Source organism: Bos indicus x Bos taurus, chromosome 1, assembly GCF_003369695.1.
Source record: "Bos indicus x Bos taurus breed Angus x Brahman F1 hybrid chromosome 1, Bos_hybrid_MaternalHap_v2.0, whole genome shotgun sequence".
Taxonomy (NCBI): Eukaryota; Metazoa; Chordata; class Mammalia; order Artiodactyla; family Bovidae; genus Bos; species Bos indicus x Bos taurus.
The window spans coordinates 73,099,173-73,113,351 of NC_040076.1; the positions used below are offsets into that span (position 1 = coordinate 73,099,173).

Here is a 14,179-nt window from a genome sequence, read left to right on the forward strand (position 1 = left end):
GTTATCCTTTATGAACTTCTCCCAGCATTAAAATGTCTCTTCTTTGGATGGATACTCCCTATTTTAAACTTAAAATGCAGTCTCAACGAGATCACAGTAAAGTAGGTTCTGAGTTCTCTAGATGATCATAGTTTATGCTCCTTTCCCATCGGCCCTTCCCCCCAACTCCAAAACAGGAAAACAAAAGTAAACCAAATGAGCCTACAGTTTCAGAGCTTTTTAGAGGCTTGTTCACCTCTATAAGGTAATAATGGCCAATTCCACAGTTACTTTGCTACATAGAGTTTCAAGGGAAATATCTATTTGATTCTGCAAGATTCTACAATATTTGTACGAAAATAATCATATGGGCCCTAATTATGGAAGAGACACAGGGAAGAATAACTCTGTGTTCGAGACTATTTGTTCTTCACAAATGTGGTGTATGGGAAGCCTTCCTTTAGGGTTTGTATCTCATCCCTGACCCTGAGTATCTGTTAGGTATTCGCTAAAATGAAAAAATTTTATTTCATTTTAAATAAAATTTAAAATTTTTGTCACACAGGATTCTGCTTCTGAAACCAATTTGATATGGCTTTTACCCTCTCCTGCCCCCTTAAGGAATAATATTCCTGTTCTACATTTTGATGCCTTATCGACACATTTTTATGGGAAAAGCTAATAGAAAAAAAAACTTCCCTGGTGGTTCAGATGGTAAAGAATCTGCCTGCAATGTAGAAGACCAGGGTTCAATCCCTGGGTCAGGAAGATCCCCTGGAGAAGGAAATGGCAACCCACTGCAGTATTCTTGCCTCAAGAATTCCATAGACAGAGGAGCCTGGTGGGCTACAGTCCATGGGGTCACAAAGAGTTGGACACCGATGAGCAACTAACACACATTGGGGGCTTATGTGCCAAGCACCACTCCAAATGTTTTGCCTGCATTTACTCATTTCATCCTCACAATCCTATGAGATATCACCTGGGGAGGTACAAATACCACCTTATGGTACAAAGAAGGTGCAGAGAAGTAATTTGCCTGGACTTACAACCTCAGCAACCTGAAGCCAGATCATGTGCTTTGGCTCTAGTTTTTGGCCTCCAAGCCAATTCATATACCTGAAAATTTCAATACAACCATGGCAAACTTCCTGGAATTCCCCCAACTGGACTTGCACATTTACCTCTGTCTGCGTTTCCCTTCCCATTCCCATCTCTTCTCTTCCTTGACCGCATGTGTCAGGTCTCCGCTTCAGGTGCCAACGCTCTGAAGACCTTACCTGGCTTACTCTCCAATCAGAATCCATCTCTTTGTTCTTAGGTGCCCTTTGTTGAAACTTTGCTGGCATGTCCCACATCAGGCCTGGGATGAATTACTTGGGTGTTTGTCTATCTCCCCAGCTAAACTGAGAGCTCTGGGAGGGCAGGGGGTGAGTGAGTCTTAATGTTATCTTTTTAGCGCTTGCAGGGGGCTTGCTGGGCACTCAGTAGGTGCTAGGGTTTTCGGAGATTAGAATCATTTGTTTTAAGGAGTCGCGAGATGCCGTCGGGCGGCTGTATCTTGTCTGGGACGACGGTGTGGGCTGAGCCGCCCTGGCCCGGCCGCTCTCCACGCCGGCCCCCACCCGCCCTGGCCTGGCTTGCCGCTTGGCAGGGCTCCGGCGGCCGCGAGGGCCTCTGCTGCCCCGACACTGGCCTCGGCCCAGTTTCCCGGCTTCTAAATGCGGCCCGGAGCTACCGGGGAAACTGGAAAAACACTGGCAGGCGGCCCCACCCCCGGGCCCGGCGGGTCGGGCGGCCGCGTTTCTGCGGCTAAGGGCCTGCTGCTTGGGAGGCGCTGGGGCCCCGGGCGGGGAAGCGGGGGAGGCGGCCGGGCGCGGGCGGCTGCCTGCCTGTCAGCGGGAGCGGGCGCGGGCTCGTGTGTCAGCGGCTCCCTCCTCCCTCTCCCCCCGCCACCGCCCGCCGGGCCTCCCGGCCTCCCGCCGCCGCCGCCGCCGCCCGCTCCCCCCGCGGCCTGGCAGGCTGCCGGCTGCACAGGCGGGGGTTCGCGCCGTTCTCACGACCTCTCAGGTTGCCTGAGCTCATCTGGGAGCTATTCATTTCCTGCCAGAAAGCAGCCGGGCCTGCTAAGCAAACCACCTTGGCCGCAGGGCCGCCGGGGCTGGCCCGGCGTGGCCGCCCCGGCCTGCTCCCCGCCCGGGCCGCGAGCCGCGGCGGCCTCCCTGGAACCCCCGGCGGCCCCGGCGGCCGCGCGGCGGGGGCAGCTTGGCCGCCCATCTGGTTGCACTTAGGAGCCGGGGAGGAAGCTAGCAGCGGGTTGTTACCGGCCAAGGGGTGTGGGAAAAGTTAATTGACTTTAATGACAGGTTTCCCGGGACGGCGGTGACGATGAGGGGGTCCAGCTTAACCCCTAGGTCCCCACTCCAGCAACACGTGGGATGGAATGGGGCGCGCGGAGGGGGCACTCCTCCCAGTCGCGGCAACTCGCTACTTAGAGAAGGATCCCGACTCTAGACCTAGGAGAGCCAACCACCCCCCGCCCCGCTTCCAGCTCAGCGCCTTTCCAGCTCCGGATGCTGCCGGGCACGGCGGGGGGCCCGAGCCCGGGAGGGTCTCCATTGAGAGGCTAATGCAAGCGGCGGCAAGGCCGGCAGCCCGCATCCGGACACGGAGATTGGAGCCGCGCCTTATCGGGAGCCACCGGCACCGCCCCGGGGCGGAGGAGAGGGGCTGCTGGGTGCGACTCAAGATTGTGTAATTAGTTCTGGCCCGAAGGATCCTGATGTGGGCTAAACTCAAGCTTCTCCTCTCCCCCAGCTAATTAATGCAGAAAGAGCCTGGGTGCAGGAGAGTACAGGGTCTTGGAAGTAAATACACTCTTTTCACGGACTTGGAAATGTCCTGGAGAAGGGAAATGACTCACCCAAAGAGATACAGTGAGGTTGACGGCAGAACCGGCATAAGAGCCTGAAAATCCCCACTGGGGCCAGGGTCCCCCTTTTCTTTTCGTTTTGTACGGAAATGCCTCATCTATTAGTTTAAACCCAAATTTCGGGGGAAAAAAAGACCACTTTCAAACTACAATTTTCAAACGAACAAATGTTTACGTCTTTTAACATTATCACTCCCCTCAATATCTGTGTACTTTTAATATTAATAAAAATCCCCTTTTTTCAGTTGTTCCCCTTCAGCACAGGGAAGATGAAGAGATTGAGTTTTGAGTTGATTTAATGATTGCACTGTGTGTGTGTCAATTTTTAAGAATATAAATGTATTTTTATAAAAATGAGATCCTGTTGTCTCTTATTTCTACCAGGACACTTCCGGTGGAGCCAGAGGACAGATTTACCAAGTGAAGCATTTGAGCTTCACTTGTGTCTTAAAAGAACAATTGTTATTATGTCTGTGTTTAAACAGGAGAGAAATGGCAGAAAAATGATATGATAAAGAAGGGTGTGTGTGTATGTCTATTTCTTTGGTGGGAAGGTATGTTGAGCACCTTTCACAGAGGCAAAATGAGGCAAGTAGGAGCCAAAATCTTTAAAATATTTTTTAAACCTTTCACTCTAGATCTGAAGCTGGATGGAAGGTATTTGAGTAGAAAACTGACTGCTGTCTGCTAGATCATTCCAGTGATAGAGCCGCTCTCCACACTGGCCTGTGGGAAAGGCCAGCCAGGCAGGGGAGAGGTAAAGCTTTTGAAATAAGACAGAAAATCGTTGGCTTTATCTTTGTTAGGAAAGCTTCAAAGATTGATCTCTCCCGCCTCATCCTTCTCCTCCCAGAAGCCCTTCTAAGAGAAAGGCGGGTGGGGGCTGTGAGAGCAGGCTAGCGGGAGGGGCCGGGCCGGGAGGAGGACTGGCCGGCGGTGCGGGAGGAGGGCGCGCCCGCCAGACCCACAGCGCGGCTGATGTGTCTGGTCTCGCAGGGCTCGTGGTTTTCATTTCCCCAACACCTGGATGCAGTCAAACACCTGGCCAAATCTGACAAAATCTGACAAGCCTTTGTGATGGGATTTGGAAGAAATTCCCTGCAGATCCTGGCACAGTTTAAAGCTGTCCGCTTTGAGTTAGGACTTGTTAAGGAGGGTTATGTGAGCTGAAACCCGAGACAACCCTTTTGCTTCTATCTGGAGCCCACATCTTGCCTGGAAATGGGGCATGACCAAGCAAAGGGGTCGCTTGCTGTTTGTATTAAAAGGGGAAGATGGCCTGTGTGCTTGCCAGGACGGCCTCCACATGCTTTCTCTATTAGAGCCAAGCACAGAAACTTATCAAAAACATATGTCCGGTGTTAATCATCTGGACTGGGGCTCCACTTGGGAGTCTAACTAGCTGTTCCTTGGCAGAAGGAATCTGTTGACCTTCTCAGCTTGCTTGAAGAGGGTGCAGAGAGGCATTTCAAACTTTTAGGTGCTGGTACAGAAAATGTCTAGCTGCAAGGATTGACTAATTAGAGAAAGACTCCAACACTTGAAGGCTGGAGCTGCAGCTATGAAGACTGTTTTTACTTGGATGCTGGTGAGATACCCTAGGGCACTAGTGCTGCAGGAGCCACCCTTAAATGTGCAGTGGGGACCTAGTACTGGGTTGATTAACTTCATGAATTCAGCCCCCTTCCATCTTCCTCAGGAGCCAGTATGAGAACCAGGACTGAATGACTTTAACCCACCTGCAACTAAAAAGGTTTTTGAAATCTTTTAAGAGACTGACCACAAATTGGCCAAGGAAGCCGTAACAGATGGGTTCTCACAAATTAAATGGAATTTAGCTCAAGGAGCCATGGTAAAACCCTTGATGGGTTTTTTAAATGTTCTTTTAATAACAAAAGGAGCCAATTCCTGAATTCTCAGATTATGTGTAATTCAAATTCTGCCAAGACCTTCATTTTTACATATTCTGAAATAATCAATTCTAAGACATAAGAGCCTTCACTCTTTTTACTTTTATTATATTTTCTCAAATAAACTTCCCAAAAGGAAGATATTTTAAGAGCATTTTCAAACATCTTTGGCATCACATAAAAAAGAAATCTCGTGTAAAAAACGAAATGTCATCTGAACTTTTATCATACAAAGGCGCAATCCAATATGAACATATAAAATATATACAAATATAGTGCATGGTCAGTCACTTAATACAGCTCTCTACAAAAAAGTAACTTTAGAAATTAAAAAAAAAAAAAAGTAACCACTTAATCTCAAAAGTCTTCCCTTCTCTCTCATGGTCCAAGTTCCTGTTTATCGTCGCGAGGGAAGAGAGATGGTTTGGGGAATTTAGGGAGAGCGGTGGCCTGAGCCCCTCAGTTCCGCCACGGTCTCCACATGGAGTCTGCCGTGAGAGAGGGGCCGCTGGAAGGTGACACTGCGTTGGGGCCCACCGAGGTCCCGCTGTTGCTGGTGTAGACTGGGATGACTGGGCCGCTGTGAGCGAAGGCCCCATTGGGGATGAGGAAGGCAAACTGGCCGTCCGGAGCCGGCACCACCTGGAAGCCGCCAAACACCTTAGCCGCCTCTCCAGCAGGGCTGCCCAGCTTGCAGGGCGCGCCGCCGGGAGGGGGCGCCGCACCCCCGGGGATCGGCACGAGCGGCGGCGGCGGCGCGAACGGCGCGTGCTGCGGGCCGCCAGGTCCTGGCGGGGGCGGCGGTGGCGCCTGCAAGGCGGGGTGCGGCTGCCCTGGATAGGTCATGGCGTTGATCTGGGTCATACAGTTGGCCAGGTGGCCGAGGAGTCGGGTGCGCACCTCGGTGTTAACGCCCTCACACGTGGACAGGAAGCGGGTCACCTCGTTCATGCACTCGCTGAAGCCGGCGCGGTACTTCCCCAGCACGCTCGGGTCTGTGCTTAGCGCGGCTGCGGGCCAGAAGGAGACGGATGGGTCACCGAACAGCCCTGGCCCCGAAGCCACCGCCTCCGCCCTGGGAGGTCCCCGCGGCGCGCCTCCCTGACCACCCGCCCGCGGAACTGCCTCTGGGTAGCAGGCTGGGTTTAGAAAAACCATCCACCTCTCCACACTAGCTTGGCGACCGACCCCGAGACGCTCCCTCTTCATTCCCTGTCGCTTCATTTAACCCGATCTGCAGCCTAAAATTTGCCTCCTCCCCACCCCCGAGCGATGTGACCTTGGATAGTGCCCCTTCCCCCTCTTCTGCACCATCCGAGCCTTATATCCCCTTATGTAGCGGGCGAGGAGGGCGTGCTAAACTACATGACCCCAGGCTCCACGCAGCTTAAAAACTACCACGGTTCTAAATCTTTTCACCTCCCATCTGCTTCCCCCACTGCCAAGCCGCCCGCCGTCCGCCGCCCTCGCCACTACAACCTCTCTCCCTCCCTTTCCGGAACAGTAACAACTTGGAGTTGTGGCTATAAATAAGCCCCAGACCGTGGGAACGCAAGAGTGAGCCAAGGCAGTAAAATGTAGCTGAATGCCTCTCACAACCACGAGCGGAAGTCTGGAAGAAATCACCGCGGGGCGAGAGGGACGCCCGCAGAGGGGGACGCGGCGAGCCGCTCTCACCCGTCATCTGTGCCCGCTGCAGGTTCCGGAGGTGTTTCACTGTCATTTCCAGAATGTCCGCCTTCTCCAGCTTGGAATGCCGCGAACTCTGCACAGAAGAGGAGGCAAAGGACGAAAGTGAGAGCCTCGCCAGAGGCCTCGGAATGGTGGGGGTCCGTCCCTCCCCCCGGCCACGGCGGCGACAGCCCTAGACCTCGGCTAGAGGGGCCCAGCTCTCCCGCCTCTGAGAATGCAGTGCAGGCAGGGAAGACCCCGCAGGCAAGGGGATTTCATTCTTAATACCTGGGAGAGAGAGAGAGAGAGAAAAGCAGAATTACCCACTTACATCTTTTTTAAGAGCATCCAAAATCAGTGTTTTTAGCTGGCTCAGACTTTCATTTATTCTTGCTCTTCGTCTTTTCTCCATGATAGGCTTTGATGACTGTAAAGAAAAATTTTAAAAAAGAGCGCTTGAGTTCCCATGGGACCTGCCATTTCTCCCCGCGATTTTAAGGGAGAAAGGAGCCCCCAACCCCGACTTAATTTCTTGGGGGTGCAGGGAAATACAGGTACTGCCCTTACCTTTCTGTGCTCAGATGCTGTCTTTGGTTTATCCGGTGTCGTGTTGACACTGGCTGGAGTAGCAGCCACCGGGGACGAGGAGTTTTTCTCCATTATATCAGCTGGCATTTTCTTTTTCTTTTTTTTAATCCCTAGAGAATTTTATTTTTGGAGTTCTTCACACACAAAAAAATTGTCTTGCTTATGTCCCTTTTACTTTATACTTTCTCAAAACTACTGAGCAAGTGCTGAGGGTTTATTATAATATCTTATGGCTACTTGGTGATCGGTAGCGCAATTCCAGGACCAAGGAGAGAGGTAGACGGGGGATTCCGCTGTTATCAGCACCAGCTCCGGATCCTGTGTGATCCCCAGGCCCTGGCGGCCTCTATATATATCTGGGACTGCACGCGAACGGCTCGTGTGAAACTTCCCAAACTTTCTTTCCCACAGTAACTTTCAGCCAATGGGAGGAGGAGACACGCGGCACCGCTCGTGGACCGCGCCCCCCCATTGGCCGCCAGGCACAAGGCCTGGCGGCCAATGGCGCGCGCCTGAGCCCGGGGCACCAGAGGCTACAACGTCAATCAAAAGGATTTTAACCCTTTGCTACTCTCCCTGCTGGCCTTTGCTTTAGAAAGGATTTTTCCGCATAGGGTTTGCTCTAGTCTAGTTTATTTCTCTTGGGGCTTCGGCCTTTGCTCTTTATTTCCTTTCATATGTAACAGAGCTGCTTTGCCACTAATAAGTTCATTTGAAAAATATATATATTTTAAAAGGTTTAGAAGGACAGGGGTTAAAGGTTATACATGCAGTGGTTAGAACGGGGGAATGTGTGTAAGTCAGGGTGTGAGTTACGAAAAGACCTAAGTGATTTCCCTCTCAGATTCCGCACGTTCGGGGTGGAGGGGGGTGAAAGTTGACCGTGCAAAAAAGGACAAAAAATTTTCCTTTTGCATGCAGAAAAGGAAAAATGTGCCTCCATCTTACATTTGCAGATTTTTCAGAGCAAGGTGGTTTTCGATCCCCGCACCCCTCCCCCGGTCCGTCCCTCATTTCTCCTCTGAAGTTGGGGGCCTTGGACCCCGCATTTCCCCAGGAAACAATCAGAATAATTTCCAACTGAGCAGAAAGGAAATGGAGTTTCAGATGAAAGATTAACAAGGGGGGCTTTGATGGCAATGCCTCAAGGACGCACGCACGTCCTTGCCACCCTTTCCCTTTCCACCCGCCGCCTCTCGATTCTGCAGCGCGCCGAGGCGGCCTGCCGAGCGGCAGCCTCTCCCTCCTTCCCGCCCCGCGGGCGGCCAGGGCAGCCTCGGCACCCGGCGCGCGCGGGCCCTTTAAGAGCTACACCAGCCGAGCTGCAGTTTGACATCAGCCGGCCGGCGAGGGCGCGCCTGGAGCCGGAGCACGTGCCAGGATGTTTTATTGCCGCCGCGACTGCGGCCGGGCCGGGAGGATGTGTGTGTGTGCGTGTGTGTGTGAGTGTGTGTGCGCGCGCCCCGGGGGCAGGGAGGCGGGGGGCGGCGGCGGGCGGCGGAGCGCGGGGGCTGGTTCCTGGTCCCCAGGAGAAGCCAAGAAGGTAAATAGCAGCTGCTGTGCTCGAGCCTGGGAAAACCCCGCCCCCTGCGCCTGGCCTGGGCTCATTGGCGCGCGCTGCGTGTGGGGTGTGTGTGTGTGTATGTGTGTGTGTGTCCGGGCCCCCCCCCACCTCCTCCGGCCCCCGCCGGGCCTGGAATCCGAGGGGGCGGCGGGCTGGGAGCCTAGCCCAGGCGCTGACCAACCGCCCCCCCCACCACCTCAACTACCCCCGGGCCAAGGTCAGCCCTTCCGGGCGGGGAGCGCACGCCCTGGGGTGGAGAGTGGGGAATTATTCCAACCCCCCTCCACCCCTGATTTCGGGCTTGAGGTTTTAACTCCGCTGAAAGCCTCACTAGCAACAGCCCGGGGGAGGGGTGGGGGCCTTCTTGTTTGCTCTCTGCCCTGGCCCTCCCTCCCCCCGCGGGGCCCCCGGCGCCCGCCGTGGTCACGAGATGCCTGACCGCACTTAGGAAGCGGCCGGGTCAGCCTCCTGCCTCCGCTCGGCGGCTGCGGTTAAAGCGGCTTCGCGCCGCCCGCCTTCTCTCCGAGTCCAGGGAGGCCGGGCAGCTCCCCCTCGCTGCACCCGGGAGGCCGCCGGCGGGCGGCCGGGAGGAGGCGGGCGGCGCGGGCGGCTGCGTGCTGCCGGCTGGCCGGGCCGCGCGCCGGGAGGAGCCGCCGCCGCCGCCGCCGCCGGGTGCCACGTGGCGGGCGCCGGGCCGGGAGCGCCAGGGCTCTGGCGGCGGCCTCCCTGGGGGATTTGCCGCGCAAGGCGGGCGACGCGCACTGCCCCGGCCGGCCGCCGTCGCCCCCGCCGCCTCCCTCCCGCTCACCCGCCTGCCCGGGTCGCCAGCCCCCGCGCCCCCACCCCTTCCTCCCTTCCCGCCGCCCGGGAGCTCGGGGAGCTGCTCGGGCGGCTCGGGGCAGCCCAGGAGCCGAGCGCGTCTTGTTTGATGTCGGCCCTCACCCCACCCCACCCCCTCCCAGTCCTCCAGGCTTAGAGGCCGCCGGAGGCCTGGCACACATTTCTCAGTCACTTCATTCCTTCCTTCCTCTGAGCTCCCCACTGAGATAATGTTGTAAATGATTTCACCAGATCTGGTCCCGGATGAGATTCAGCGGTTCCTGGCTCTGGGTGACCTTGGGCAAGCCCCTCTCTTTCTTTCATTACAGGACGCATGCTCTGTGCCAGACACAGTGTTAAACCCTGGGATTACCACGAGAGATACAGTGGCAGCCTCCAAGGAACTGATGGTCAACTCTGGAGGCAGACAGACTGATTTTCTGATTGATGGTGGAAGCATTCCTCTATTACTATTCTTTTCTCTTAGAGCTTGGGTGATGGCCCAAAAGATCAGGAGAACCTAAAAGAAACGCTGAACCACGTCTGTATGGGCAACACTACTGGTGGTCTATATGGGGGAGAGGGACAGGGATGAATATAATATTAATAGGTTTTGTCCACAGGAAGCCTAGGGCAGAGAGATACTGTACCTTTATGTGCAGCTGACATCTGCCTGTTTTCCCGTATATTTCTTTGGTAGATCCTAGGTTCAAGAGAGACAGTTATGTGTCTAGATAAAAGTAAAATGCTGTGAAGGTTTAGGATAATTGATTGACTCATAAATTGGGGTATCCTGAAAAACTTCCTGGAGGAGGTGGCCTATGCTTTGTATATTAAAAAATGGGTAGGATTGGGGCGTTGGAGATGTGGTGAGTCATGGGGCTGGAAAGGATGATGGTACCTATGGCATCAACAGCCTAGACTTTGAAACTTGAGGTCTTTACTCAAGGAACATGGTCTGGAGCCCAGGCTGTGTGACAGGCAAGAGTGTGAGAAGCCACTGGAGGAGGAGGCTTGAGTCCCTTAAACATCTTGCTAAAGACTTACCTTTACACAATGGAGAGCTGTGAAATGCTCTTGAGCAGAAAAGAGACATCAGAGTTCTCCTTTAGGAAGATGGTTCTGGCAAAAGAATGGAGAGTGATTTGCAAAGTTTGAAGGCAGAGGGCCCAGTTAGGAGGTTCAAGGCAGTAAAGGAGGTTCCTAGGTAACAGGTGTAGACTGACACCCGGAAGCACCTGGGCGTTGACTGCACATTGTCCAGTGATCCAAGTTTTACAGAAACCTGCTACCCTTTACTGCAGTGTTCCCCCACAACCTGGAATCTAACGCAGGAATCATTGTGACTGGGACCTTATTTACCTTTCAAGCCTCATTTTCATCTTCCAGAATAGCCCTCAAATCTGCAGCCAAATCTGTACCTCATTGCAGGCTGAGTTTACTTACTCTCGCCCCTTGGGTTCCTCTCTGGGAATTGTGTTTGTGTCTGTGTGTGTTCTTAACACACTGCAGAGTGGGCTGTGTCCCACCACATTCTGAAGAAATGATGAACAATGCCTCTTTTGTTGACCTGCAACCTGGGCCAGTGGGGTAGGGCTTTTCTTTCTTATTTTAAGCAGATGGAAAAGTGGTGATGACAGAAAACTGTCTGTTGCTTTTGAAAAAGTGGAGTTTCCCTGTGTGTTTGACATCTTCTTGGTGAAAGGTGATGAGCCTGTGAAGTTACCTGGCTTTCTGCTATGCAAACTTTTCAAGCTTCTTAAAATGCTTCTGCTCAGCATCTGACTTTTTAAAAACTGCATAAATACTCTGACCCAGATTCTTGCAAGGAAAGAAAATCTTCCTTGGGAAGCTTGTTAACCCTTTCTGGCTTCCCTCCAGATCTATGAGAGCCAGTGACTTCCTCTATTAAACTTTTCTATGACATTGAATGCTGTCTGCTCTTGGGCCCTAATTAACTAACCGGGTATACCACCCACTGTCCCTTCCAGCCTAAGAACCTTTTTTTCTCTCCCATTTCTGTCCTCTCCTTGGAATTTGGCACCCTGAAGGTGCATGGAGAATGTTGAACATAGTCAAGTTATGGTCTCACTGCAGTGCCTAAAAAAGCCTCACTGGTCAAATAGTTAATCAACAACCCGTTTATTGCCACTTTAGGAGTGCTTACACTGGTAGAATGAGCAAATAGTTTAAACACACACACATATTTTCAGATAGTTGGTCAAAATTTTGCCATGAATTTGTTTCTAGGCCAGATAAACAAACAAACAAACCTGTGACATCCTAGCCCTCATCCCAGTCATTCAAGAAGAAAGTCTCCTTGCAAATGGGCTCAGAAACTGTTTTTCAGCATCTTTATCCTGGGCAGTGAAAATAGTACCAACGGGAGACTCTCTACACCTTCTCAAATGGGGAATCAAGTTCCTACACTCAAGAAGAACCTTTTCGGTTTGGAAAGCTCTTCTTAGAAAAAGTCTTCATTTTTCCATCTTCCTTGTCTCCTCCCCGCTCCAAAGCACAGAGAAAATTGAAACTTGTTCATCAGAGGATGTCACTTCTTTGATCCCCCTTTGAGACAAGCAAGACACCAGGAATCTTGCCCACTGTATCATGCCCAGGGGCATCACAATCAGGGGCTGCTGTGTTTGTCTCCTCCCTTTCTGCCCCATGAAGGGTGATTTTTCTCCATCTTATTGCATCACCTGTTTGCTTTAAACCATAAAACAAATAACCACATCTCTAGTGAGACTCCCCTTTGTCCCTGGGTATCATAAAGGTCTGTGGGTTTTGTTTAAAGCTAAAGAAAGGAGAAAGAGTGAGAGAAGAAGAAAAAAGGTATTTTGCCTGAGGACTTGAAGCTTTTTTTCCCCACTCTTTTCCTCCGCTTGACTGCCTTTCTCACACTCAGATTCCCTGCAGCCTGCCAGGGACGTGGTAGCTGCCCTGCCAAGGGCTATCCTGGGAAGGCTATTGAAAGAGCTTTGAGTAAGTACACACTAGGCGGATTTTCCCCTCCCCTCCATACCTGCTCCGCACCTGTATAGGGAGCAGTCCCACACCTATCACCTGATCGCAGCCCTTTCAGAGACCGTGAGAAAAATAAAGACCAGGATAGAAGAGATGTTTGTCTCTGTAGGGCTGCAGCCAGCTCTCTGCAGTCCAAGTGCCCAGAAACAGCACATTCCTGGCTTGGTGTGCACGCGTGTTTGCCCGCGAGCGTGTTAGGTGGGGGCACTGAGAAGGGGAGGGAAGCCAGGCATCACCTGCATAGTGTAATGACTGCCTGGCTGCCTCTGTCTTCTGGCATCTGCCTGACTGGTGGTTTTGCGATCCTTTACTAGAATCATTATTATGGTACTTCCAGATAAGAGTCCATATGCGCTCATGGCAGCAGAGCTCACCACAGGGATTTCTGACCTTAAGGTTCATGGATGAACCCCCAGGGAGCCTGTGAAAGCCCTGAAATGGAATTCTTTCCATGCAGAAGTTTAATAAATACTTTTTGAATCAATGAACAAATGCCTCATTTTTTTTTTCCCCAAGGAACTCTCCTTGGGGAGTTCCAGAAAGGTTGAGGAAGCTGATCGAGGCAATCTAGGCCTACCTGTAAGTGGGTACTCTGAAGGCCCAGAGAGGGCCAGACCCTGGCTCAAGCAACACAGGGCCAGAGTGGGGGCCAGAAGCCAGCTCAGAGCCCTTTCCAGCATACCACAGTGAGGTGGGCATTGGGAAATTGATGGTGGGGTTTATAGAGTTGTGATCAGCATCAGAACTTGAATTTAAAATAGACGCTGTGATAAAGATACTTTGAATTTCCAGGCACTTGATGCTCTGCACTCAGCATTTGGATGGGGAAAGGGATAGGCAAGAAAGCCAAGTGTCTACCCATAGAAGAGGATTCAGGAATGCTTGCAGTGAGGGTCCTGGTTGCCATGCAGTGGCGTTTGAAACAACCGCAACTCTACATTCCATCTTTGATAAAAATAAGTTGCTGCTCCTGAACAAAACTGCCTAGTTGGTTTCTGGCCAAGCTAGGACCTTGAACTGCAAACTAGGGGTGAAGATGGAAAAATAGAAGCTTTCAGCATTTGCTTATAATGTAATACTTTATGCCACCCCCACCCCCGACCCCACCTTGGAAAACTTGACTACAGCCAGCGGGACCAAGGGAATGTGCGCTTTTCTAATGGGCCCTGAAAGAGGAGGGTTGCCAGGAAAGCCTTTCCCAAAGGGTGGGGGCTGGGCACTGGGAACAGCTTAGCTCCCACATTTGGCCTGGCCTCCCACAGCAGTCATGGCAGGCAGGCTCTAAATGCGCTCTCAGCTAACCTTTTACCCTCTGAGCAGGGCTGCGGTGAGGCAAGCCTTCAAGCCCAGGGATGAAGGTGGGCATTCCCGAGGGATGTTATAGATGTTGACTTGCACACTTGTGTGTGAAAGGCTCAGAACTACCCAGGGCCTGATGCCCCTGGGGGCCTCTGGAAGGTTCAGGAAGGTGGGATGAAGTCTTAGCCCTTTTACGCCTGGGACATGCATTTGTTTGGCTTGCTCATGCTGTTCAAATTTTGACATCAGATCAAATTCCTCAAAAAAACAAAAACAATTCAGCTAGCCAGGAGAATCATTTGGATAAAACTTAGGGCTAGATGAATGTATAAAGCATATTTTAAATCAAAGTCACTGTCATTATTATCCTTGCTTATTTTCCTCAGCTTA

At 52.3% G+C, this 14,179-nt stretch overlaps 1 protein-coding gene across 1 annotated transcript; it reads right to left on the reverse strand.

Moving 5' to 3' along the window:
• Window positions 1-4,904: 4,904 nt before the first annotated feature.
• Window positions 4,905-7,447, reverse strand: HES1 (hes family bHLH transcription factor 1). The gene is made up of 4 exons (XM_027538179.1): window positions 7,060-7,447; window positions 6,824-6,919; window positions 6,499-6,586; window positions 4,905-5,831 (listed from the first exon to the last, which is right to left on the reverse strand). Exons 1-4 carry the CDS (start codon window positions 7,165-7,167, stop codon window positions 5,281-5,283), a joined length of 843 nt encoding a protein of 280 aa, XP_027393980.1. The 5' UTR covers window positions 7,168-7,447; the 3' UTR covers window positions 4,905-5,280.
• Between the last annotated feature and the right edge of the window lie 6,732 nt (window positions 7,448-14,179).